Source organism: Dermacentor albipictus, chromosome 5 (genome assembly GCF_038994185.2).
Source record: "Dermacentor albipictus isolate Rhodes 1998 colony chromosome 5, USDA_Dalb.pri_finalv2, whole genome shotgun sequence".
NCBI lineage: Eukaryota > Metazoa > Arthropoda > Arachnida > Ixodida > Ixodidae > Dermacentor > Dermacentor albipictus.
The window spans coordinates 133,563,792-133,591,373 of NC_091825.1; the positions used below are offsets into that span (position 1 = coordinate 133,563,792).

Sequence of the window (27,582 nt, forward strand, 5' to 3'; positions counted from 1 at the left end):
GTGCAAGTGAATGAGTGCACAAGTATGCAAGTGAGTATCATGCATGCAAGTGAGTGGCAGTGAATGGACACCACAGCATGAGAAGGTTTTGGTAAGTATGAATGAAAGTAACTACGAATGGTGAGCGAGTGTTTACGAGTACGGGTACGCATGAGTGTGGGCGAGTGCTATAGTCTCCAAAAACATTGGCGAGCAAGTATCCTCTTACTATGTTGTCCTACAAAAATGCTATTGTATGAATTGAATTATATTACAGAGCATTAACCACTTCGTTTTGATTCCAACAAGTGCTCTGGAGCTGCTTTTTTTTTTTCTCAGATCTGCACAGACCTCATGCTTGTACATACTTCGAGCTGTAGCATAAATTTTTAGGGGTGTGCAATTATTTGAAACATTAGAATAGCGAATTGAATAGTGTCGTATTTGATTTGGTCTTTAAATCAAATAATCACCATTCGTAAATATGAATATGAATGTTTTTTTAATAGTTGTATATTTCAAAGTATCGACTGTGTGCAATGAAACATAAATTTGGAGCAAAAGTACGACAAATTTCGTCTCTGCAGACATGCTGAAGCAGAAAACATCGAGAGCTTAAGTAGTGGAACAGGCTATGTCACTTGGGGAGCCCAACTTCATTGGCTATACAGCAGTCATTTGCATTCTACGAGTCCTTTGTAAGTGAACGAATTGCTTATTTGTTACGAATGTTCCATTTGTATTTTTAATAAACAACACTTCGTAATATGCAATGTAATGATGCTTGCTAACTTTATGAATACTAGGATGTGAAAATTGTTTTAAATTATTCGTGAGAATGGCTGTGCATTATTCAAAACCTATTAGGAAAATATTCAATATTCAATTCGCTAATAGCACTATTTGATTCGTATTCGAATCTGTCTCATAAGTTATTATTCGTACACCCCTAGTAGATTTTAATAAAAATGCGATGGACAGCAAACACCACAAATTGTTGCAAACAAAATTTATTTGCATCATTGCAGCTTGTCTGCACATTTTTTAAACTAGCATGTTATCGCAGTAAGACATTCAATCATACACAATGCCAAACAGCCAGCACACAGGTTTTCAATGTCACTAGTACTTCTGAGAAGCACAAGTGCTTTCATATGAAAGAGTTTCAGCTTGAATGTATGTGTTACAATTATCATACTACTGGAATACAAAGGTGTAGCCATAATATAGCTATGAGCAGGTGTGCTGCTGGTGACATCTTGCGAGACTCAGCTGAAGCATTGTGTGTAGCATGCAACGTTTGTTCTGTTTAGATGTTGGCTTATAGCTATCACCAGAAACGTAGCCTTACCAAAGCTATATTTTGCCTTTTCTTGCCAAGAACAGCCATTCAGCACGAACATGAAACATACTGTACAACATACGGTGTAAAACATACTGATTAAACTAGACAATATGTTTAACCTTTGATGAAGACAATGTCATGAAGTAGATGTCACTGATGCTGCCCTTCATGGCTACATGCCAGTATTCCTAGATTATGATAAAAGTAACATATATATATTTCAGGCAAAAACTAATATTTTCACTGCTATCAGAAACAAAAAAGGAAGCATAAATTGGTTTACAATTGTTTTTATATATGTGAGCAAAAAAAAGAAAAAGCTTCTGCAACAGATACCAGCAAAGGAACACGCAGTATACAAGTATAGATATATTCCATTTCACAATGCCAGCACTATAAGCTGTCGAGTCAAGGCAGGAGATAGACTTTTTTTTTTATCATTAGTATTTTTTTTTTTAATTTATAGACATGTTGACTACTACTCCAAACACCTACACAGCATTCTTGATGGTTGCATTTGGGCAGTTTGCTCACTGAAAAATCACAGTGAAATGTACGCATACAGCAGACACTCTCTGCTGTGCTTTAAACACTTCAGTGTTCTCAACACGTGCACGTCACATAACAACTATGTACAAGTGGTAAGCATCATATGCATCCAAGAACCCGATTTGTATTGATCACCGGAATCTTGTTTTCAACTTCCTATTTGACAGCCAAGCTTTGGCCAACGCTCTGCATAACAAAACTTTGTGGCTCTCCTAACGTACGTGCGCAACAATTGCTGGCATGTCTATGAAGCTTGAAAGCTCCAGTATGATCGTAAAATACTTTCCTTCATAAAGGGTAGCCTTTAAAAAGAAAATGTCAATTTAGGTCACAAAACAAAAAGGAGCTGATATTTTCAGGTTTTATTAACCTGAACAGAACTTCAAACATTTCAAGCGAAAGGCAGGTGCTTTTAAACGTGGCCCACAGTAGTCAACGACATGCAAGCTACGTCCATGGCGTGCAAACTGAAAAATGCTTCCACCTACATTACAAGTGATACTTGCAAGCCTATGACATTTCTGTCAGAACACTCGAGTTGAAAAAAAAAAAAAATCAATCCAGAACAGGTTGTAGTCCAGCAGATAATTTTGTTTTGCACTGGTCGGCTCCTGAATCAACTAGCTCAACGACAGTTTGGTCTCCTGTGCTTTACTGTCGTATCGCTTTTGCCAGATACACGAGGCAACTTTACACTGAGATCAAGCTCAGAACATTGTTTTTTTTCTGACAGATTTGGAATGAAAAACCAGTGTTTGATATGAGTGCTCGGTCGAAGATTCAGGTAGCTTCTCCAAAATACCCAGCAGAATTTTTCCAGCGGTTCCCAAAGAGCCAAGCTAGAGACTACGCATTGTAACACGCAGATTTCGAGGCTAAAATCTGCTGTTTTACCAAACAAGCTGCATTATTATGAGTGCAGTTTCTTGTGCAAATACACCTGAAGCAAAGGCAGCAGAAAAGTAATTCACATAAGTTGGCAAGATGAGTTGTATGGCCCCAGAGAATTTATTTTAGTTGTTGTCCATGCATCTTATTGTAAATAGATTTTTGAAGCTTATATCATTTTTAGATTATCCATATAGCACCCAGTGATCTAAGAAGGTTGTCCAAAGTAAAAAATAAAGTCTGATAAATTTCCTCAGCTGTTGTTCTCAAGATAACCACATTTTGATAAAGTTAGCCTTTTGTGACCATGGCATAGCAACCTAAATTTTTAATTCCAGCTACCCAGTACATATTTGATATCAATAGCCTGAAATACCTTGTCGCAGATACTTTAACCTGCATAACCTGTGTAACCTCAGACGTTTACATGCTTTCTCAGGCCTTCTATATACCTAGGTACATTAAAAAAAGCCCGGTGGATCAATTACTGCACTTACTGTATACTCTTTCTTTTAACTATCTAAGCAAACAGTACAAATCTGAATGTCTAGTGTTATTTTTCATCTTATTTTTTGCTAAGAAGAAATATCAGCTCAGTTAATTTTTTAAGCAATTCTATCATCTTAGCTAGCTCAGAATAATGTAGCAATTTTATTCCTACTGTATTTCCATTTCAGACTTAACCACTGGCCTATCTAAATTATTCCCAAAATCAGTTCTTTTGGAGCATCAAATAAAAAAAAAATGTTGCTTTATACTGGCCTTGGCTTCTTTAGGTTTAGGCTAATCAAGCATGTTTGGCCTTTTTTTTTTTGCAAGCACTGATGCTTGAACAGGCCTGTTCAAAGAGCTTAAAATGCTGTTTGCACAGAGCACCTATTAGAAATGTCTGGTAATACGAAAGTTGATTGCTATTTATGGCAGAGCTTTTATCTGGGGGAAATAAAAGCTTGTATGCCAAGCTACTATGCCTTAAAACAAATCGGTCAAGAGAGGATGATTGGCTCCTTGGCAATTATCTGCAAATCTGTATTTGGAAATCTTTCTCTTATCAGACATTCAACTTCACAGCAGCGCCAAGAATTTGTGGGAATTAAACACAAGCCCTCATATCTGATCACATTATCTGGAAAATTTGTATTAACAGAATGAGTTTTAAAAGGTGCTTACTGTACTCAAACTATTCATTTTATCACATGTGCCATGGCTTACATGAGAAGGACACTTCAAGAGTTAAAGGAACACTAATGAAAAGCACGAAATCAGTTTAGACAGATAATGTCTTCCTTCAAAACTCGTTGATCTCGCAGCAAGATGTTGCGTACTAGAAGATAAAAGGCCCACACTTCCATAACTTTAAGTTGATTTTCCAATGCTCGTACATTAGTGTGACGTTATGGATTTCAAAGTAATTTCTATAACCTGGACCATCATTATGCAGTAAATGTTTTAGAACATTTCAACATCAGTCTTTGGTTGTTTAGAATGCAATGTTATCTATCCATACTGATAAAAATTTTACTAGGCTCAAGCATAAGCCGATAATGTCCACGATGTCACGGTGAGCTAGTGTGGAAACTTCGAAATGGCACTGCCACTTGTATTTTGTTTTTGTAGCTTTTCTGGCTTACCAAGTCTCCTCTCACAGTAAGATTGGCTTCTTCTGGCAATATGGAAGGGTGGTTAAGCTCAAATAATTGTTATCGTTAGTGTCCCTTTAAAACAAGACTGTTCCATTCAACAGACCACTCTTTTTACCACCAGTATTGTAGCCGAAGTGCAAAGAACACCTCAAGGGCTAACGTCACTGCTGCATATTCCCACACAGGAACCCACACAGGAAACCACACAGTACACAAGTGACTTCACTCGTCTGCAAATGTGCAGTACATTAAGTGCACGTTCGTGACGTTTACATTTGCACCCTCTATGCTGTTTTTTGAGCAGGCACTCTCTTGTTGGCAGCTTATGTGAAACAACATTGCTGAATGACATTTGTACAGCACACAACAATCACTGGGCATAAACTATGTATAATAACAAGAAGTTGACAGACACAACCGCATTGCCAGTTTCATCCACAACATTCACAAACATCAAACCCTCACAAACATCGCAAACCCTCAAACTAGGCAGAACAGCTATTACACATGCTTGGGACCACAATGTATCAAAATTGCGCTCGTATTCCAAAACACTCCTCTGCTACATCGATGCAAAATTAAATGAAGAAAAGGGACCTCCACAGTAAAAACTTGATCGAGACAAAACATAATCCAAACACTACACCCAAACTCGAATGCACATTCCAAGACATGTAACACTGACGAGCAAGTGCAACATCAAAGTTGTGAAACGTACAAGTCCAAAGCCTCTACTTTCCTTCACATGGGCAGAGTTCAAAAGCCCAGTATAAAAGCAAAACAGTGCTATTATTATTAAACTCAAAAGCAAGTTCAAGAAAGTGCTTTTTCTTCCCGACACAAGTGTCTAAAACATGCACACACTGATAGAAACATCGCCAAATCCAGTTTGGGCAACCCCACCATCATTTCACGTATCAATGTACAGTTTCACAAAGGAATAGTTTCAGGACTCGCAATGTTCACATGCTGAAAAAACTTTTCAACACACCTATATGGCAAGAAAAATTGCTAAGAAGGGCACAAGTGCGATTCTCCCACACCAAAGAGAATGCAGCACACCACTGTATACACGCTCACACTACGATGTTATTCATCGGCACAACACTTTCACACTGTCCAGCAGAGCATGCTGCAAGTTATGTACATACAAACCATCAGGTTTTACAGTTGCGGCAGTGTGTGACGTACATTTGAGGCCATACTAGCCATGTTACGTGTACATGTGCATGCACGGAAGTGCAAGCCTTTCAACAATGAAGAATAAGAGAAAGGAACAGTCGATGCACTGTGCAGAAAGCATGCCAGCCTGTCAAACACGAAGAGTTTGCACTTCACATTAGACAAAGCAGTGGCAAGTTTCATCCTAAGATCCATTGATGCTTGCCATGGTGCATTTTATTTCAGGCGTGAATCACTGCCACGATCTGTAGTCTGTGGGTCCGCAGCACGGGGTACCATCAGCTGCGCACATGTTTCAATTTCCAGCTCATGCCACCAGTGCTGCTTTGATACATAGAACTTCAAACACTCTGTAAACACTTTGTTTACAGCACTCCTGGCTGCTCGAGACATACCCTCCCGAGCAAGCACTGATAAGACAAGCTATAAGTGTTAGAGTGTTAGCCCAAAATGTCGAAATTATCCATCACACTGAGAACCAAGCTTTTGTGAGCCAGAAAATGATGCAAGCGTAGGGTAGGATTGGTGCATCACTAAAAAATACGGTGCCAAAGCCCTGCTTGTAATTGCTAAACAGTAGTCAAGCACTGACAACAAGAATAACTGCATCACATTTCAACATGAAACAGAAAACAGTTTAGCCAATTTTACTGGATTCCCATACAGAGGGACTTGCTGATGTTACCTCGTTGCATTTCTATGTCGGCACCATTTGTAGGAATGTCTCTCTGCTTGGAAGTGCCAGACTTCCTAGACAGCTGGTGCAGCACGCGATTCCTGTTCACACCGCACAACTTGACGCATCTGATTCAAACTGCTGTCGAAGAAAGCCTTTAGCTGCAACTTTCTCTGCAACTAAGTTATTTATTGGCATAAAATATGCCATGTAGTCCCTAGGATAGGGATGGTATTTTAAAGGTATAAATTCCGTCAATGTTTGCGTTTAATGCTCCTTTACAACTACACACATCAAATGCAGTGCTTGAGGTGAACATGCCCAAGACAAGTTTGCTCGCTCTGGAGAGAACTTTAAGAGAGAATAGTGTCGCAGTCAGGCCACGTGAGAAAAGTGTATGACCAGGAAAGGTAAGCTGCATTTCACATGCCAGCAACTAGTGCCGACCCTAAAACATTCCATGTAAGCTGTGCAACACACTCACTGCAAAGTGCAGTAACTCACTCAACACACTCAAATTAGGCTACTGCAGCAAACACTCTGGCAGTTGTACCAAACTAACATTGCATGACATCTCCATTGTTTAGTACAGAAATGATCATATCAAGCATGGCCAACAACACATCAGATGTGTCTGTACACTTGCTATCAGATCATGCAACTGCGCCTTTTATTCAAGCAATTAAGCAGTGAGTGGCACGCGTACATAGCCAATGTGATGACCTGACCAACTTCAGATATGACATTGCAAATACAGGAGTTGGATTTTCCATGAAGCAGTCACCCCACGATAGGTTTGACAGCTTGAGAAACATAATATGACTAAAAATTGCTATTTGTTAATTCATTTTGGCTGATTCTGCAATGAAATTTAGTCAAATGTTGTCAATTGTAGTCAAATGTAGTCAACTTAGTCAAATGCTTTGGTAGACCTGCTATATGTACTTTGTTTTCTTTATGCACAATAAAGATCGTATTGTATTGTATTGTATTGTACTGTATGCGGTACTGTGAGGAAGAAGAACACAATAACTTAGTATTTCAACTCTTCCAAGCCTACTTTTACAGCCTGCTTTTATAGCCTGCTTTTTATGCTAAAGAGGAAGTAATGTGAACGCCAACTACCTGAATCTTCGGCACTAACAATACAAGTCTTGATCTTCCAGAAGAGCAGGTGCCATATAAGCTAGAGCCTGGTTTAAGTACCTATATGTCTCAAATCGAATGGTCAGAATGAGCGCGCTAATTGGGATGCTTCAGACTAGGTAAAGCGTAAACGATATTACCGCACAACAAAATGATTTGCAGTGGAAGTCCATGAACAACAGGAGCATGTGAGGCTTCTTTGTGCAATAACACAAACCATGTTTGGTTTTGCCCTCAATGTAATTAAACACATTATTTGGACAATTAGCTAAAGGCCTGCATATCACACAGAAAAAAAAAATATTTTCTGTTTCATTCAACATCACAGTCAATGCAAATGAGCGCATGACACACTTTTTGGTTGACATCTGTTAGTAGATTCGTTGCCGCGAGAAAACGATGGAGATTTGCATTTTGCTGTACAGGCTATTGTGTCATCTAAAACCTAGATGACTAAACAAAGGCACACATATAAGGACAATGGGGTCCAACCTCATTACAATAATATTGCATCTGATGCAAAAATACCTTCGTCATATCCATATTCGTTATAAGCCTATATTCGTTACATGCTGATATCGCTGAGAAACATTTTAAGGTTTGTTGTATCTGTGATCATTATGTCGAGGTTTTACACATGGAAGTACCCTGTAGAAGTTTTTCTAAAGTTCATTATTGAAGATGTCCTACACTACTGTCCACAACTTTAGTTGCATAGCTTCACATTCAGTGTAGAACACAATGTCCCGATGCTTGAGCAATACCTTTCACTAATGGTGTGCTTTCTTTCTTTCGCGCAATCTGTCCTTATTTCTAAATTATTATTCAAAAGTTTTGCTTTATGCTGCTATTCAAAGGACCTTGCTGCGTATGTCTATGTGCTAAATTTGTGCACCATTTCTTTCTCCTTTATTTGAATTAACTTGTAGTGTTCATCTTTTTTCATGGATGGTTTTTGTTCATTTTGTAAGCACAATACTAATCACTGTACTATTCTTTTTAGCACTTGATTATTACTTTAACTAATTAGTACCTGCAACACAAGCTCTGGCATGTCAAAATGCTAATGGTAATATTGTGTAGCAGGATTAGCTTTTACTTGAGTTAAAAATGTGATAAAAATATTCAGAATGCTTTTTGTATGCATAAGAAATTCTACAGATAGTTCCATTTTTTTGTGTTACAATATTACTATACAATATTGTTACAATATTGCACTATTTCAGTCCCTTTATAATGCTGCATTGTTCTCGGGGTGCCCCGTTCTTAACCTGTTATGTGGGCTGCCTGTAGCTGCAACCTGTCTGTGCTTATCCATGAATAATGTAGAACAAGAAGTATAACTAGAATCTAGGTTGAACAATAAAGTAAAAATGCATGTTTAAAGAGAACGAGAATCCACAATCTAAGAGAAACGTCATGAGAACGTGCTATGATGGCCAGTCGCTTAATGCCTTTACAAAAGCAAAGGTATTTAAGGTTCTCAACCTGAAATCTTTATAATGACAAGCAACTTTCACATTACATATCGGCATATAATAATTTAGGCTTTGCACGAAATCAAAACCTCAAAGGGGCCCTAAACAGCCTTTGTAATAAAAGCTGAAGTTTTTTTTTTTGTTATTTGGCGCCTCCATCATTGTTCATACTATACTGGGTGGCAGAGAAAGCCAAACCCATGCATGATTCATGCTATTGAAAGGCAGGCTGCTAACACAGATAAAGAAGGAACGCAAAGGAGAACACAAACACCTTTTTGTTGCTACCTGTGTCCTTGTTCGCATGCCCGCTTTTGAGCAACATGAATGCCTACCAACATGCTCAATTTTCAGTTGATCCATGCACGATGCGGTGTACGGCCATCAATGCCACCACATTGTTTCCCTGTCGTTGGTATGCTTTTCATCGTGCCCTGCTTTCTGGTACAAGTAGAAACACCCAACATTGGCCTCCTTGTCAAACAGTGCAACAGAAATCATCCACATACTATTGTGGACAAGTGAGATGCAAACAGGAAAATATTGTCATATTGTGATGTTAGCCTGGTGAAAAATGTTACATATAAACAAAATGAGCACGTGCCAAATATACTACAGCAGAACACCTTTTACAAGTTGTAACTCAAGAGTAAGGTTTTGCACCACCACTTAACCGGTTGCCAAAGATAGTGTAAAGCCCAAAACTAAGCATAAAAACAGAATTATGCCGATGTTATGTGGGGGGAAAAGCAGAAATTAAATGACGTGTTCTTGTTAGGCCTAAGTTGTTCGTGTTTTGTTTCATTCGCCCACACACCTCTTACAAGTTGTAACTCAAGAGAAAGATTTTTCGCCACCACTTAACCGGTTGCAAAAGCGTAAACCCCAAACTAAGCTCAAAGGCAGAATTATGCCGATGTTATGTGGGGGAAAAAGCAGAAATTAAATAATGTGTTCTGGTTAGGCCTAAGCTGTTCGTGTTTCGTTTCATTTGTCCACAATAGTACACAACAGAACTGATGAAGGAGTATGAAGCACCGAAACAAGCATTGATGAACAAACAAGAGAGGACAGCAGCATTTCAGCACCCCTTTAACACAACCAAAAACGAAACATACCGTAAGCGAAGCACTACAAACTTTCTTGCACCAGCAAAAAAGAAAAAAAAAAGCATGGAAAAGAAGTTTAGGGGGCAAGGGAAGGCTTGACCAGATAGAAAGTGGCAGATCCAACACTGCTCTTTCACAGGCTATTATCTGGCACCACACTCAAAACAAGAGTTGCAGTGCAAACAGACAGGGACAAACAAAGCCGTGCAGTTGACACTCACACAGTGCCTGCCCACATGTCTGTACATCCTTGCCACTATCCTCGTCTCTGCATACTGCAATTATTTCATGCTGAGAAGACAGAAAGGGAGACAAGACCCAACACCTTTGCCGCAGCAACAGTGTGACAATCAGTTGGCAGGGGCGCTAGCTCTAAGGCGTCCAGTCGAGAAGCAAGTACTCCTTTAGAGGTCCTGGGAGTGACAGTTTCCCTACCAGAGTGGCAACTTGGTGTCGCAGAGCCTGGTGTATGGCCACCCGGGCAATCTGCTTGAGCGAGCGTGGCTGGCTGTACATAGACCTCAGCAGCTGTGTGATGCAACCAGCGGTCGCTGCAGGCAGCACAACCGGCTGGCCCAGAAAACTCTTGAGGCAACTGTAGAGCTTGCGGTGGTCCATGGTGTAATAGAACAGTCGGATAAGGTCGGCGAACCGCTGCTCAGGGTCGTTAAGAAGGTCGTGCTTGCGGCTCAGTTGATGGATGTAGTAGTGCAGAACCTGATGACAACAGTGTAAGAGAAAGAAAATAAGGTAGCTTTTGTTTTTCTTGTTTTGCAAGGAGACAAAATGATGCTTTGAAATACTGAGGCTTCATGTGACAAACGTGGAACACTTTCTCACACAAGTGCTAAAGGCGTGACTGCTGTCAATATTTTTTTGTTTGGTTAATCCACTCGGGAACTGTCATAACATGCATGCATCCATGGTTTCCGACTATGCTAAATGTTTGCTGCTTGCTCAGGCATGTGTTCTATTTCCCCCTTCTTCCTTAGTGGGAACTTCAATTTTAAAGCAGGCACATTATATTATCGAGAGCTGCCAATGAAAATAGGGCACTGATAGCAGCTTATATACACAGAAAAACCATTTTATGTAGGTACTAAATAAGGATGGACTAACTAGTCAAAAAAGGTGCTGCCAAGATATCAGCATCAAAAACAAACCTTTTAGACAGTTCACTTATCTTTCTCCAGCCTTACATCACATGTGTATCCCATACAATTGTGTCACTTGCAAGCTAGGTGCCAACAAAGTATACAAACTAAGCCAGGGTGTAACTTCAGAACAGTGTTGCACATTACTTGCAAATTTACAAAATAGCACATGATGATGGGTTTAAATTCACCAAATTACACAAGTAGAACACTGTTGGCTGTTGATGGGTGGTTCAGTACAGCATTTTCAATTTATACTTCACATGTCACAGAGAATTCTCATATGCATGTTCTCTCAGAGAAAATATTTGTTCGAATTAATGATTCATAATTGCCTACTGGTTCATATTGCTATATAATACTATCGCTGGGATAGTACTATCACTAGATATACCTGCTACAATGGCTCATTTGCTATGCTGTTCTTGTGCCGATAGTTCTATCAAGCATTATAGTTCAATCTCTCGCAGCCATGGCTGTACTTTGATGGGGACAGAATGCAAAAACGCTCACATACTGACACTTAGGCGAACGCTGAAAAACTTCCAAGTAGACAAATGTTCTCCAGCCATCAGCTACAAAGCCCATTATAGTCCAAGAACTGATTCAATCACTCTTATCCACTGGACACGACACACTGGGGTAAAATTGATAAGACCTGCTTTAAAGTAGCATTCTGTCACTTTTCTATGCATTACTAATGGGATGTATTCATAGCAATGTGAGTGCATCTGTTGTCAATAGCTCCAGTGTGGACACTTGCAGCTTGCAAATCAGCAGCTACTTAACTGCATTACAGCAAATGCTATGGGCTCTTAGCTGAATAGTAAATATTTGGTGTTACTGGCATGCATCATAAAATGTTGCAAGTTTCTCCTTTTATTTAAAAGCACCAATAAAAAGACAGGATAATTATTTGGTTTAACTATCAGTTTATGTCATACATGCTTGCTATGGATGTCTTGGGAGGGTGCTACAGTTTTACACATCTGTTATTCATGTCTTGGAGGATGCTAATTGTCTAAGCATGACAGGCTCTCAGCTATTACTGCTTGTGTTCTACGAGGTACGGAGAGGGCTCTAGAGTCTTTTAGAAAGTTTAAGAAGGATCATGCTGTTTTATGATATGCACTCAACAATTACAAGACATAAGAAAGTGCACATGCCTGCTAGTTTCTTTTAGCAGACATTGTTTTGCTACTCCATCCAGTCAACAGGCAACACAGATTGCCTCTCTGAAAGCAATCAACTTGGGATCCTGATGTAATATATAGTACCGATCACTTTCCATGCTCTAAATTTCATTTTCAAACAGTAACTATGAGCCAAGCTGCCTGCAGTATGTAACAAATGCTGTCTCACTTCTACAGTCATGGTGCCTCACTATCACAATTTAGTACATAGTAAAATAACAGAGCTGATGGTAGCAATGTAGTGCTGCTGAAGGCTCTACGGTTGCAAGTGGACTGTTTGATTATTGGGTTGAACGTAAGTCCCAAAGCAACACGATGGCTAAAAGAGGTGTCGTAGTGCAGGACTTCAAATTAATATTGACCATCTAGATCTCTTTAACCCCTTAATTGGGGACCATGCCATGGGGAACATGTGCAGCTACAGACACAAGGCTCTCTCGCTGTGTTGAAAAGTGCAATTCATACGAAACATATTTTTCATCAAGCAGTATATATTGTGCCATGTCTTAAAAAAAATGTGAGTGGCGGTGAGATGTTTGTTTTCCAGATGGTGCCATTTTGCTTGGATAGACTGAAGGGGCTGGCCACCAATTCATCAGACAGCAAAGTGGGGAGCATGTGACAAGGAGCGCGTCCACAGGCGTGTGACTTTCTGGGCGTGGAAACTCTTGCTTTTGGCGCGAATTGTGCCAAACTTCAAAATGCAGATTCCATGCACAGAGACGAAAAGCTTTGAATGGCAGCACTGCTGGAGCAGAGTGATGACTGACAAAAATATTTGTTGGAGATGGACAGCGACTCTGACAGTGAAAGTAGTGATTGAGAAGACAAGAACGGCTTGGAAGAGCCAGTCACAACACCAGTGAGTTTCAAAGAATTGTGTGACAGTGGAGTCGCAATAACATGGTTTGTTTTGCAAGGAAATCCTGGAATGGATTGTGAGGTTGCCCTGGGTAACTCACTGTGCTTCAAGACTTTGTACATGAAAACAAGCTTATGAAGTGAGAAGGAGCATAAAACTGTCAAATAAATGTTATTTGTTAAATATCAAAATCTTACAAAAACAATTTTCTTTATTTAGAACAACATCTTGAAAGAAAAACTCCCCAAGGCATAGTCAAATCTTGAGAAACAATTCCCCAGTTAAGGGGCTCATGCACAGCCATTGCTTATAGCACATGTGCATTCCTGGATTTCACCCCCTTTTAGAATTCGACCTCTGCTGCCGGGAATCAAACCTACAACCTCGTGCTCAGCAGCAAAATGGTATAGTAACTGAACTATTGCAGCAGGTTGCAAGCCAATAGAGTCAAACTCGGGTATAATGAACAGGCTTGTGTGCTAAAGATAGTTGATATATCAGGTAATTAGGTACACCCAAACTTGCCTATAACGAAAGTAAATGAACTTTTGTGATGCATTCTCTATATATGAATTTTTTGTACACAGTTCAGAAAGAAAGCAAGGAAGGAATCCATTTGTTGAAAGCGAAACTATGTGTAGTAGGCAGTAATTTTTGCCTGTGCCTTGAAGTGTTTATCAGTGTCACTAAGGATGGTGTTCTCGATGAGCATAATTGTGCAGACCTGCTCCAGTCCACTTTCTTCAATGTCAGCCCAGTACTGGCACAGAACATCCGCCACAAAAGTGCGTTGTGAAGTGTCGGGAAAGGTGGCGCCTCATCTGCCAGTGGATGCCCCAAGTTCGACATATCCAATGTCTAGTTCTTTATCAAGGAGTTATCTTACATGAGTATTGGACAGTAAGTTTTGCGCATTCAATATAGAGCATAACTTGCTTTATAGTATTCATTATATTTGGGTTCAAATGTACAGTACACAGCGCAATAAAAAGCAATTGCTTTTCTTATGTAGTAGCCTTCCCATAGTGATAACATACAGTTCACATCCTTTAACCAAGCCAAGGTTCACCCTCACCTGGTTAGAGGCTTTCTTGAGGAACACTGAGCTCTGCGAGTGACAGATGACTGGATCCGATGAGCTAACTTGCACATCTGGGTCTGCACCATGCACAAGGAGTGCAAGTGTTAGTGCGTGCACATGTTCCAAGTCTGAAGCGAGCCTCGCATTTTGCACCAAGTCCAACAAAGCGAGCAAGATGTGCTGCATTCGCTGTGAGAAACGGGCATTAGGGTCCAATCCATGCTGAAGAAGTACTGTCAACAGCTGTCGGATGAAGGTGAACGCACTGCGCTTGTCATCCTCCCTGTTCAGCGTGATGTACTCGCTTGCTGTGAAGACCAGCACATGCATGGGGGTCAGGTTGCTGCGTGACTTGCAGTTGGGGTTTGCTCCATACCTACACAGCAGACGCACCGAGTTGAGGTAGAACACCTTTTTGTTGTGAGAAAGAGAATGCAGCGGGTCCTTGTTGATGAGAGGCACCAGACACACCATGAGTGGCGCCGACCCATCGCGGCCAACACAGTTGGGATCGCCGCCGTTTTGGAGGAGCATGTCCAGCAGCTCGTAGCGAAACTCCCAGTCACGAACGTGGCGAAGAACACATGCCAATGCACTGTTGCCCGGTCGGTTGATGCTTGGCCCGGCACCGCTCTGCAGGAGGTAGCGCACTAAATGAAGCATGTCCCACTTAGTCCACGGGCGGGGCTCCTGGTAGCCTAGCCGCGACTCCTCCAGCGCATACCGCACAATCAGCACATGCAAGGGCGTGTTGCCCAGACTGTCGGGCTCGTTGAGAAGTTCTCGACAGCCATGGTCCTGCAAGGCCCTCAGCACTGATAGTGTCTCCTCGGCAGACTTCTTTCCCAGCAAAAGCACCACGTGGAGCACAGTCAGCTGCTGAGTTGTCGTACGAGCACTCACTTCGGCTCCGCACTGTATCAGCAACTCCAAAAACTTCTTGTCCTGGTGAGACAAAACACGTTTACGTGAGCAATCAGGAGCAACAGCATACGAGAATGTGGCCAATATCCAACCGCCTCTGCACTGTTTGCCTCATGTCTATCTTGCGCAAAACTGGACAATTAAGTGAATGAAGAGCTTTAAAAATGGTAGATGCCAACAGCTCATATATGCTAAAGGGAGGTTGGCATATCAAATATATAGGGCCATTGGTGCTGCATGTTTCAGAATTAAAACTCAATATGTAGCAGAGATAGGCAGTGTGTCAATATTAAATTTTATTTTATTTTTCTCATCATATGGTCACACAGTAATCTAACAAATTGTTATTCGTCAAGGGTGCTTCCACTGAAGACTGTGCATTACTGAAACGATGGCAGGATTTCAGGATTCCTTTAACTTTGGCATGCGCCTCGGCAAGTCACACTAGGCAGAATGGACTTGGACACATTGATTGGTAGTGTTGTAGTCCAAGGGCTGACAGGCACAGAGGTCCTTAATTCAGTTTGAGCTCAGAGAGTGCACGAGCGCAAGAGAGCGTGCAAGAGAGCGTGCAAAAAATTGGACAGAGCTCGAGAGACGAGAAGAGGCTGCACTTGAAGCAGTACGAAAAGAGACATGCGAAGCCCTAACCTTCTCAAAGACAATTACTTCTGTTGATTGAACAAAGTAATTCTGCCTGGCAGTTTTGATTTATTGAAGCCCTCGCACATTCAATATGGCAACCACTGTGAGAAGGATCCATATTGAAGTGTACAGACTGTGCACATTATGTTCACGATCCTGAGGGCACAGAAACATATAGGCACAGCAGCTTTGATCTGACAGTAACAGCCAAATTGTGCTGTGCTTTATCGACTGCCATGGACAATACCACAATGACAGCACTCTAACAGCAGCACAGTAGACAACCCAAGAAACACATTTTTGCACATGATTCATGCACTGCCGTCAGCATGGGGAAGCTTCCAGGTGGGAGGACATATTTTCACATTTCTGTCTGCTTGTGTCTTCACTATCATTAGCCTCTTTACACGTCTATTGCTGAATGAGGGTCTCACCCAGTGGTCTTCAGTTACCACAGCCATGTGTCAGCGGGCTGCATCTCATGCCTGCAGACTTCTTACTATAATCACCAACTTAATTCCTTTGCAGTCAGTGGCCGCATTTACTTTCCCTTGAGACCTACTCTGTTGCTTTCATAGTACACTGATTTCTGTATACTTTGCATGACCTGCCCAGCTTTACTTATCACTTAATCTCAACTGGGGTATCAGCTCACCTGCATTTGCTCTCTTATTCAAACTGCTGCCTCCCTGTCTCCCACTGTACCACCTATTATTATGGGGTTTGTTCGTTTTAGCATGTCATTTAGTTTCTTCTCAAATTTCTTTAGTATATTCCGAGTTGAGGCCACATGGTGTATTACTGGCAGGATGCATTAATTGTTTGCTTTTCAAGAATATCAGCAGTTGTTCGCTGACTGGAGAATGTCAGCCTCATGTGCTCTAGCCCATTCTCATTCATACAGAGATTTGCTTTTCATGGTGTGGGTCTCCTGTAACTATTAATTTGGCCTTATCGTTGCTTAAAAAAAAAAGTGTTTGCCTCAAGTTGAACGGGCTAGCAGTGTTTTATGAAGCTTATGTCTGTAAGAGAACTATTACTGAAGCACAATTTGCAATGCTTAAGCACAAACTCTTAAAAAATAGTTTTCGGCTAAGAATACGACTATTGAGAAGCAACTGTGATAGATAATAAATAACAATAACTGTAAATGTAATGCCAGTAAAGATGCAACCACGTGATCACTATTGTTGACCTAATTGAGTGTGCCACACCTGTAAAATGAGGTTCATGGTAACAGCAATATATAGTACCCAAGGCAACTGCAATCCAGCCATTGTGGCACCTTTAGCAGGTAGAGCACACTGGCTGACCTTCCTATCATTCCCTCTACAGCAAGTGGAGCTGTATCAATACTGGAGGGACACTAAAGGCAAATATTAAGTCACGCTAAAGTCATAGATTAGTGCTCAACAATCTGTCAATTAATAATGTATGTCTATTATGTCTTTTATATGTTCTATATACTCTGTTAATCTTATTGTAACGCCCCCCTTACCCAATGCCTCATATGAGGCCTGTAAGGACATTGTTAAATAAAATAAAATAAATAAAATAAATCTCTAAGGCATCAATATTATCATGAACAGAGCCTTAATAATAGAGAAATTGAGGTAAATGCAGGACATGATTAGAGACTCCCCTGGGACATTCATGTACTTGCCGGTTGACAAAAGCACTCCTCAGTTAAGTTCTGTCAATAGTAGAGAACCATTCATTGCAAAAAACATTCTTGTATTGTATCATAAGATGAAATTAAAGGGTACTTGTCCAGTTCTATTTCAATTTTTAAAGAACGAACTAATTGAAATTACCCTTGAACGACGCGGGCAGTTGAAAGGTTTTGGTTTCGCTCGCCTCTGCACCGCCAAGGCTTTTGCGTTTCGGTAGTTTCGTTATCGCATAGTGCTGCGCTGATTTTGCTGGACTGCGAAACTCGCACAAACTGCAAGTAGCAGAGAATTCAACTTCCATGTGGTGTCACAGGATGCTCGAACAGTCTATTCCACTTGACCAAAACGCAGCCGCAGCAGCGAATCCACCGGTCTGTCTTGGCTCGGTATCGCCGTCTGTCGGGCGCCGTTTTACTCACTGATGGCAGCAAAGGGTGGTGATGGCATATGGAACATCACCACTCCTCCGGTAGGGTGGCAGGAGATTTGAATTTTTAAAAAGGTATCCGGACCCTTCACATGCAATTTTCTCGTAAACTAAGTATTTTCTTAGAACGAAACAAGCGTTGCAAGGTTTCTGGAATGGTATTTAAACATTTCACGTCGATTTAGTATTTTCCTTTAGTGTCCCTTTAAGAATGCTCATGTAACAAGAGTATCGGAGGGATTCACTTCAAGGCTTGAAGAAGTAAGCTTGAAAGAGGCTAAGAATGAAGCAAACATCACAGAATGCAGACCTGAAGTGCAGCCTGGTGGATGGGGTAGTACTCATCATAGCACTGATTGAGCTCCTCGGAGCGTTCGGCAACAAGAAAGCGGACACAATTCCAAGCACCCCGCTCGCAAGCCAGATGCAGCAAGGGCCGCTTCTGCTGCCAGGGAAGCCAGCTGTCTTCCCCTTGAGCCAACAAGAGCTCTAAGATGTCTGAATGGTCTCCGTCGATGGCATAGTACTCTGCAGATTGGAGGCGCTCAGAGTAGCGGTCAGAAGACGGACCAGTGCCTCCCACTGAACTGCAAAGCTCGCACACCTGGTATGCAGAGGGACAGAGAATGAACACAAGGCTTTGTCAGTAACTGCTAATGCAATGGATGGATGTCTGTTTAGGAAACACAGGCATCATTATAGGTTGATAGCTACAGATGAAAAGAAATATACCATTAGTTTGCAACCTTTCAATCATAACATGGCTCAGACTTAAGTAATACACCGCTCACTATCCCATGTTTTTCTCGAGAGGTATTTCTCCATTAGCATCATAAGACAAAACAGTCACTCGAGGCTTATCCTGCTGCATAATAGAAAATAGCTTGCGGTCTTTTGACAGAGGCTTCAGCGTGCCTCAGGGTTGAGTTTTAAAATTTATCTCAGTACATAGCAAGAACTCAGGAAGTTAGGAAAGCATCTTAAAAAAAATATACATTTTTCCATGTCTGATTATTCCCCAAATGTTTAGATGTGGTCACATTTAATATAGGTATTAAAATGAATAAAAGCAAGAGAACGATTTCACATGCCAATTCTAATATATATCACATCTGGCTAGCTAACTGACCAATCTTCCATGTAAGAGTACCTAGCACTCCAGTAAGAATAGTCAATCAGTGCATAGTCACAACAAGAAACTAAATGAAAACTAGTAGACAACTACATTCAGACTGCATACAAAGAAATAAACAAGAGGCAATAAATGCGATCAACAACATCATGTACAAGCCAATGGTGCTACACTTCATAACGCATTAGCACTGAAAACAGCAAGCTGGTTTCCTATACATTATACTAAAAGCAGTAAAAAAAAGGTAGAAAAAGGTAGTCTGATGTTTAATTTTGATAGCAAAATATAAATGTGGTAGACTCCAGTTAAACGGAACTCGCTTGAATGGAAATGCTGGATAAATAGAATGAGTGTACCAAGTTTGGTTGGCTACCCATAAGCACAATGTTAATGAACTTTGGTTAAATGGAAAGATTCTTCTTGTGAACTCCAGTTACAAAGAACTGGAACCAAAACGACCCCCTAACTCATCGATCATCATACCCCATATGAAACGGGATCCAATGGTCATGTTAAACAGTAAGGCAAATAAAATCCGTTGGGCATCTGGCACTGCCGTGGCATCAACAACTTCTCCATGGTGTTGACATATCATAGATTTCATGTTTCTTTGTACCTAGGCAAGGAAGTGATCCCTGAAGATGGTGATGGCACTACCAAAATGGAAAGACTTTACAGCTAGATTGCCACTGCTGGTCCTTTCATGCAGCAGGAATACCACTAGAGTTGCCCTTGCTTGAATGTTGGGAACAAGGGCTTCACTTACCACTTGCTATTATTATTATTGTGACAAAAAAAAACATTCTTCTAGTGATTTTCAGTGGGCATTACTGTTTCAGATGAGATTTAAAGAAATGCAGTTGACAGTCTGCAGCACTATGTTGAATGGCACAATTCTCGGAGAAGCTTTTAAGAATGAACACATACCTTGTGCAAAATAAGCCACGATACTCAAAGCAGAGAACAATAACTTCAATTTTTTTTGCTGCAATAGGATAATAGAATCAATGCATTTTAATTAAAACTATTGTTAGTGATGTTTGAGTCCTACATCTAAATGAAACTTTTGATGAACGGAACACATTTTCCATCCTTCGAGTTCTATTTAAAAGGAGTCTGCTGTAAAGTGAGCTAAATAATAGCTATCTAGATGAAAATAATTCACCAGTTCAATTGGATCACAGTCTAATTTGGATTATTGAATTATTGTGAAATTACCAGCTTCTGCCAGCTGTCGTTCTTGCTGGTATTCATTGGCAGTAAACGACTGAAAATGAATTCCAGTCAGATCAGCTAGTTTTATATAAATGATTTCACCTGGCATATTATTTAATAAAATGGTCATATCCCAAAGCCACACTAGCGCTTCTTGCCACATTTTCAATTGTTGTGCCATTATTCCCATCTCTGCTCCTAGCAAGGACTTTGGTGGTGTTCATGACGCCCAAAATGTTTCGTACATCTCACGAATACCAAAAATTCACAATTCTCCTGAATACTAATTATCTCACAACAGCAGTTTCTTCTTCTCAGAAGAGAAGCTGAGCTTACTTGATTATGTGGACCTGGGAAGCACATCCGTGCCTCAGTGTCAACACGGGCGCCATGCTTTAGCAGCAGCTCAACGATTTCTTCGTTGCCTTGCAGGGCGGCAATATGAAGCGGCAGGCTGCAGACACCACGGTTTACATCGCATCCTCGTCCCAGGATCCAACGCACCAGCTCCACACAGTTGAAGCCAATGGCACGCTGAAGTAGGTTGTAGTTGTCCGGACCCACCACTGACAAGATGTTTTCACCCTAAGATGGAGATGTGCATATTTGCAGTAACCACATGCATGGTAACCTAAGTGCGGTGTAGTTCAATACTGCTTTGCTATCGATGCTCAGTCACTGTCACTGGGAGCCAATCAACCAGCACTTTCTGTATCGCACAACACTCAAAGTATTGCGGTAGGAGCATAAAATTTCTATTTCTAATGCAATTGTGAACAAACTCATGTGATTAAGCAGTGCATAATATTTACAAATTTCTTATTTCATTCTAACTTTTGCTTTCTAATTTCATCCATCCTTCTCTTCCATTTCCATTTTGACATGACGAAAATAACAAGCACAGGCTAAGTAATGCAGTTCTACAGCTCTTTCTGCTGTTTATAACACCTACTGGTCGGTTGATATCATTGCATAACTTACGAAGGGATCCGGCGGCTTTTTTCACTGAAAATTTGACCAGTTGTCATCAAAGAATTTCATAATAATTTGTGTGATAAAGGTATGGTAATACTACACACTCATCTGCCATCAGAATGACAAACAGAAAGAGAAGCTTTAGATTGACATTATGCAGACAGCATACTTCATTTATTTATTTATTCATATGGTTAGCACATACCAAGACAGGAGTTGTGGCTACATTGCTGTCACGTACAAACTAAACATAGTACATGTTTATAGAATTCTATAGAAAGCAATCAGGATAGGAAGAAACAACATATAAACATATATGAAAACAATAAATCACATGAGTTACGATTAACATGTGTATATCGCTATAACTAAAAAAAAAAGTGATGTGCCATACAGCTGCAACCGAAAACAGCTAACAATAACACATATTCTCGACCGTTTACAAATAATTGGTAACTGCCTTTTCAAAAGCTTTTAAATCGGGACAGTCTACTATCTCTTGTGGCAAGTTGTTACAATCCTCTATGCTTCGAACCAAGAACGAATGCTTGAATGATTCTCTTCTATAATTAAACGGTTTAATATGTTTTGAATACTTTCATCTGTGCCTACCAAGATACTTTGTTGTGATGTGTTTTTCTAAGTCTGCTTTATGGTCCCCGCTTCACATGTGAAAAAAGAATGTCAGTCTGTTAAACTTCATTTTCTGCTTGACATTCATTAGATCAGCTCTGCTTCCAAGTTCGGTTTACGGACTAGGTCCTAGCATATGTGTTAAAGATAAACCTCAAAGCCTTATTTGGCACGCACTCACATTTTAACATGTTTTCTTGAGTGCATGGCTTCCACACATGACTTGGATAAATTATTACAGGAAGTACAATAATTTGGTAAGCCACTGATTTTACCTCTGGGGTAGCGTCGTGAAGTTTTCGTCGTAATGACCAAAGTTTACGCATGGCCTAATTACAAACATTGTCAACATGTACTGACAAGTTCAAATCATACGCGAAATGAATACCTAGGTACTTAATTTCCCTAACCTCCGCTAATTCTGCTCCGTTGATCTTGTAGGGAAAATTAACAGATCTTTTTTATACGTCAAATGCATACAAACAGTTTTTGATGCCTTCAGCTCCATTTGCCACTCGCCACACCAGAGACTGACTTTTTGTAAATGGTTACCAAGTTCCTGTTGGTCATTAAGGATGCATATTTCAGGTCATACAATGGTGTCAGCTGCATAATGTTTGATGGCTATTTGGGTTGAAAAAACCTGCGCCCATATCACTAATTTAAGTGGATAAAAGAAGAGGGCCTATAACAGGCCTTTGCAGCACACCCGATTGAACTGATTTATTGGTACTGAAAACAGAATTTAATGAAACAAATTGTTTTCTTTCTGATAAATATGCCTCTATCCATTCTAATAGCCAAGCATTACCTAGAAATCGAGACAGCTTTATGAGCAGCTTTATGTGGGATATTCTATCGAATGCTTTGTGGAAATCGATAAAGACAATATCTATTTGACCCTTTCCATCAATACATTCACCGATTTCATGTGTAACCTCAGTGAGAACAGTAACTGTCAAGTACCCTCGTCAGTCATCATGCTGATTTTTACCCAAAATGTCATTTCCTGCCACACATTTCATTAGGTGTGTTGTTAAAATGTGCTCCAGCATTTTGCAGCATGTACTTGTCAAAGAGATGGGCCAGTAATTGGTGACATCATGTTTGAAACCCTGTTTGTGTATTGGTACTATCTTAGCCCGCTTCCAGTCTCTCAGAACATCTGCGAATTCTAGAGATTTAGTATAAATATCGAAAAGAAAGAATGAGCACCACTCGGCGTATCGCTTTAAAGAGGTGTTAGGAATTTGATCAGGATCAGGACATTTCTTCTCACTCAGTTTAAGAAGCAGATTCAGAACACCATCTTGTCTAATAGTTAGTTTAAATGGAGATTGGTTAATGGAAAGCCGTGTGTGTTTGGGGTATAGAACTATCATATCACGTGAAAACTGATTCAAAATATTCTTTTATCTGCTGTACTGCTAGTTTATTTATCCTTTGTACAAATCTCATATTTGGTAACTTTTGGCAATTTTACTGCTACATAGTATTAGCATCGTAGAAGGGTGGAGAAGTGTTCAGATTTTACGTGCACGCTTATGCTGAAATCCCACAAGTTCCACATATGGACACTGTTGTAACATTTCCGTCTAAGTACATTAATGAAGTTTCTGGTACTTAAGCAGTGCCAACATACCTTTGGTATCTGCACAAGATAACTTTCTATTGATGACCAGTGGATGTGAGATGCCTCTCTGGAGCGCATCTCCTCAAGCAATGCCAGGACAACTCGGCGTGTGCCCTCAGACGCACCTGGTGACAACAAGTGTCCCCCCGTCTGAAAGAAGCTGCTCACTAGTGCACCCATCCTGCAGGAGTAGCAAACAGTTGAAAAAACACATAGTCAGCAGCTAAACAAATCTTAGGCTCTGTCTATAGCCAACTTCAAGTAATGCATGTAGTGGCAAACGCCTCTTGAATGGAACATCTTTACATGAGCCAGCAAATCACCAAGTCCAATTCTTCCCCTTGGGTACATGTCTGTGCCTTCACCAAGCCAGTTGTTTCTGTATCACTAAACCAAAACCAATTAGCCCATCTCTTCACTTTTTCCATCTCTGCATTGCTCAGACAGTGAATGATCGTAATTTGAAAGAGTTGGGAAGTGTTTTGCTTGCAAGGCACAAGTGATGTCCCTTCATAAAATGTTTCATAGTGATGTCACAGGCAATCGCATAAATCTGACTGAGATCAAATTTCTCTATAGCGACTGGCTCCATTGTGAAGGCTGAGGAAGGGAGTCAACCACAATTTCGACATTCTATCCGAATAGGGCTAAATTGCAATAAAAAATTTCACATGTGCTACCAGTATAACACAAACTTCAGTGGTGCACTCTCTCAGCTGTGCCACATATATAGTATTGTTCGCACTCTTAGAAGGAAGGAAAAGAGGCTCTATGGATGCACAGAGAGGCCAGGATAATCCCTCTACTAATAACTTTTCAGAGCCCCCCATATTACTGTGCACATATCTGCGTGGCAAGCTGTTTTTCCCAGCATCCCCGCAGCAGCCAACCTTCGCTGTACAGGTATGTGGTGTATGACAATGTCATGTTATTTGTTGCTTAACCACAGGGGCAGATTCTCCTTGTGCCTGTGCGATATGCAAGGGGACTATATCCAGTCACACTGCACATGTGGAGATCAGACTCAGCGCCCTCCTTGGTGAGGAGCTTCTCCTGCATTCTTTATCAGTCACTGAAATAATGTTTCACAGTTGGCAGTACTGTGACAGTCCCGTTTCAGCTCATAGAATAGTTCTAGTCCTATGTATTAACATTCCCTTTTATTTGCGGTCATACAGAAAGGCATCAGCCAGCATGTGATATTTGGACTACCCCTTCACATCTGCCTATCACGGCTTGTACAAAAGCTTAGGAGTAAGCTGAATTCGTACTAAGCCACAAAATCAAGCAGAAAGGATAGCTGCACAATGCTGTCACCACTGGTCTCTGCCCTGCACTTCAGGTACAAGAGACAATGGAATGGCATTAGTTCATAACTGGTGAGTGAGAGAAGTTTCCTGTTGGTGCTCAGTGCTGAACTAGAGCAACTCATCAGATTATAATTAAACCTTGCCATAATGAAGTCGAAGGGACCTGAAAGTTACTTCGCCAAATCTAATAAAACACTCAATACACTTGAAAATAACATTACATTTATTCAAGAACCATTAAAGATGCAATTTTTGCCTGTGTATGTATTTACCATAGCAAGCCCATTGAGCTTGCCTAGTGTTTTTTCATCACAGCAGCAGACCTTCTTAATTAAGTTAATGGCATCAGCCACATGAACTGACATTCAGCATGCCCATATTTTACTCATATTTTCCCACCAAGTTTTTTTATTTGTGCAATATGTTGAGTTCACTTTGCTGTTTTGAGATTTTCAATGCATTAGGATCAATAAATAAGTGTCAATTAATCAAAATCATGTTAAACTGAAGATTGCATGCACCAAATTGGGTTTCATTACATAGAGATTTAACTATTCATTCTCACGTTACGAGACATGGTATTTCTGCGTAACATAAAATACAAATGGCTACACATTTATCATGGGCAAATTCTTGCCTCACAGACATCTCGAATTTGACCATAACAATTGGAACGACAGCAAATTTGGCATCTAAGTATATATATGGATGAAGAAGTTGTAATGGTTCTCTACTTGCTATTCAATCAATTACAATATTTTAACACCAGTTTTAATTTCGCTTCATGCTCAAATGCACATATAATATGCACTGTCGAACTGATTACTAATTATTCACACAGATTGTTGACACACACAGGCAATGCTACAGTGGCTCGTTCTTTCCCACGCAGCTCTTGTTTTTTAATGCAAAAGATGTGGGCAGTGACATAAAAGCACCTTTGTATGTATCTCCCAATCATGTTTCCACATTAACACACCTCGTATAGTCATGAAAGATGTACTTTCGCGGGTAAGGTTCTCTTTCAAACTGATTATACACTAGCTGTTCAGCTAGTGGATGTCAGAAATGGTAGTGAAAGTACGGCTAGAATACCCCGAGTGCTCGACCTCACTTGAGTATACTAACGTGAGGTAGTTGATTTTTTATTTTTCTTTAAATATAGGCTAGCAGAAACAAACGTGCTTTCTGTTTGGCCACAGTTAATTAATGCGAAGAGCAAGGGACGCGTCTGGGAAGAAGTTGGCTGATAATGCACCACGTCAAGTAGACAAGAAAAAGTGCGAGCGCGGACGATGAGCAGCCTAAACCAACCTGCGGACCAGCCTCAGGGTGCAGCAGCCCGAGGGAGGTGCGTCTCTCCTACGGCGATCCAATGCGGCTGCCGCAAACACCACTCCACCTCGATACACCCACCGCGCAGCACGCGCGCGACGGCGGTCCGGTAAAGTTTCACAAGTGACGGAACCACACACTGGGCAAAGCTGACCCTAGTTGCACCTAGAAATTCGTTCTGGTCTTTATCGCGAAACTCGAGACGTCCGCAGCACCCGACATCAGCCGAATGGCCCCGGTGTGCACTATACCGATCAAGAGCATCCAAGGCGACCGGCCTGGCCGTCAAGCAGGCACGTCATCGGTCAAGCGATGGCACCAGCTGTAGTAGCAACATACGCCAGTAGCTTGTGCGATGCACACCACTGAAAGAGCGCGCACTCGCACGTAAGCGCGCCAGCCCATGCGACGCTCGCGCGTACAGCGTAGTGGGTGCTTCCGACGGCGAAACGAAAGCCGGATCGCCGCTTTCGCTTCGCACACACGCTCCACGTTTTAGTCAACACTGCTGCTTAGTCCATGGAAGCATATCCCCGCCGCTTCCGGCCTAAGCTTCTCTCTCTCTGCCGTTTGATACCGCAGGGCCGTCGATCCCGAACTGGGTTGTCGGTGCGCAATCAAAGAAGTGGCGCACAGACCCCTCGACTGGCAGCACGATGCGCGAGGGCGATGAGTGTTGAGCAATTGAAGTGCGCAGTGCTTTCTACGTTTTCAGTACTTCGGCGTGCACAGCGCTCGTGCAGTCGCTAGCACCTTCACTCGGCAGCAAGGCGCCCGGACTAACAATCACTAGCAGCGGAGTGCCAAGGAACTTGGCCGACTTGACGTCCAGCGTCGCGCAGCACCTTGGCAGCACAACAGCACAAGCCAGCAGCAACAACTCGTCGTGCCAGATTTACAGCCAGCAGCTGTTTCTCCAGCTAGCCAGGGTGTTATCAGTACCGGACAGCTGAATCCCAAGCATAATTGGTTGGGAAATGTCTAGGAATCTAGCGATGGTGCAAGCGCACTCCGACGATCGCGCTTTCGCAGTCTCTCGACAACACCCACCCTCCGCAGCTGTTGTGGGCTCTGCCGCTGACATTTAGGAAGCTCGTTTATTTCCAGGAGTTGTGTGGCGCCGCCTAACGCAATCGCCAATACGTTTCCGGATCTTTATTCCACTGCGATACTCATTGCTAACTTTCCGCGATTCTGTCTATAGAAATGTAGTGGTGGTATATAGCGCATTAATTTAATGAAGCTGCAACTACCACGGCATAGCTCAAGCGCTGCGGTAATCTATCAAGCAGCATTATGGCGGTAAATTTGAGCGCGGTGCAAAAGATGAATGTTTTCATTCTTTAGAAAATAATGCAGTACAGCAGACTTCCGTTAATTCTACTGTGGTTAATT

At 41.3% G+C, this 27,582-nt stretch overlaps 1 protein-coding gene across 1 annotated transcript; it reads right to left on the reverse strand.

Annotated features, from left to right (window-relative positions):
• Positions 1-975: 975 nt before the first annotated feature.
• On the reverse strand, positions 976-27,269 carry LOC135921270 (ankyrin-3). The gene is made up of 6 exons (XM_065455584.2): positions 26,167-27,269; positions 23,552-23,723; positions 20,638-20,886; positions 18,265-18,558; positions 14,280-15,230; positions 976-10,712 (listed from the first exon to the last, which is right to left on the reverse strand). Exons 2-6 carry the CDS (start codon positions 23,720-23,722, stop codon positions 10,368-10,370), a joined length of 2,010 nt encoding a protein of 669 aa, XP_065311656.2. The 5' UTR covers position 23,723; positions 26,167-27,269; the 3' UTR covers positions 976-10,367.
• Positions 27,270-27,582: the final 313 nt, after the last annotated feature.

Bases quoted from the DNA above. Each gene is read 5' to 3' on its own strand.
- LOC135921270 (XM_065455584.2), bottom strand. From the start codon at position 23,722: ATGGGTGCACTAGTGAGCAGCTTCTTTCAGACGGGGGGACACTTGTTG. The intron at 18,559-20,637 runs GTAAGCTCAGCT...TCTGCATACCAG, and splicing joins TCCCAGGTCCACATAATCAA to GTGTGCGAGCTTTGCAGTTC. The intron at 15,231-18,264 runs GTCTGCATTCTG...TTGTCTCACCAG, and splicing joins TCCACCAGGCTGCACTTCAG to GACAAGAAGTTTTTGGAGTT.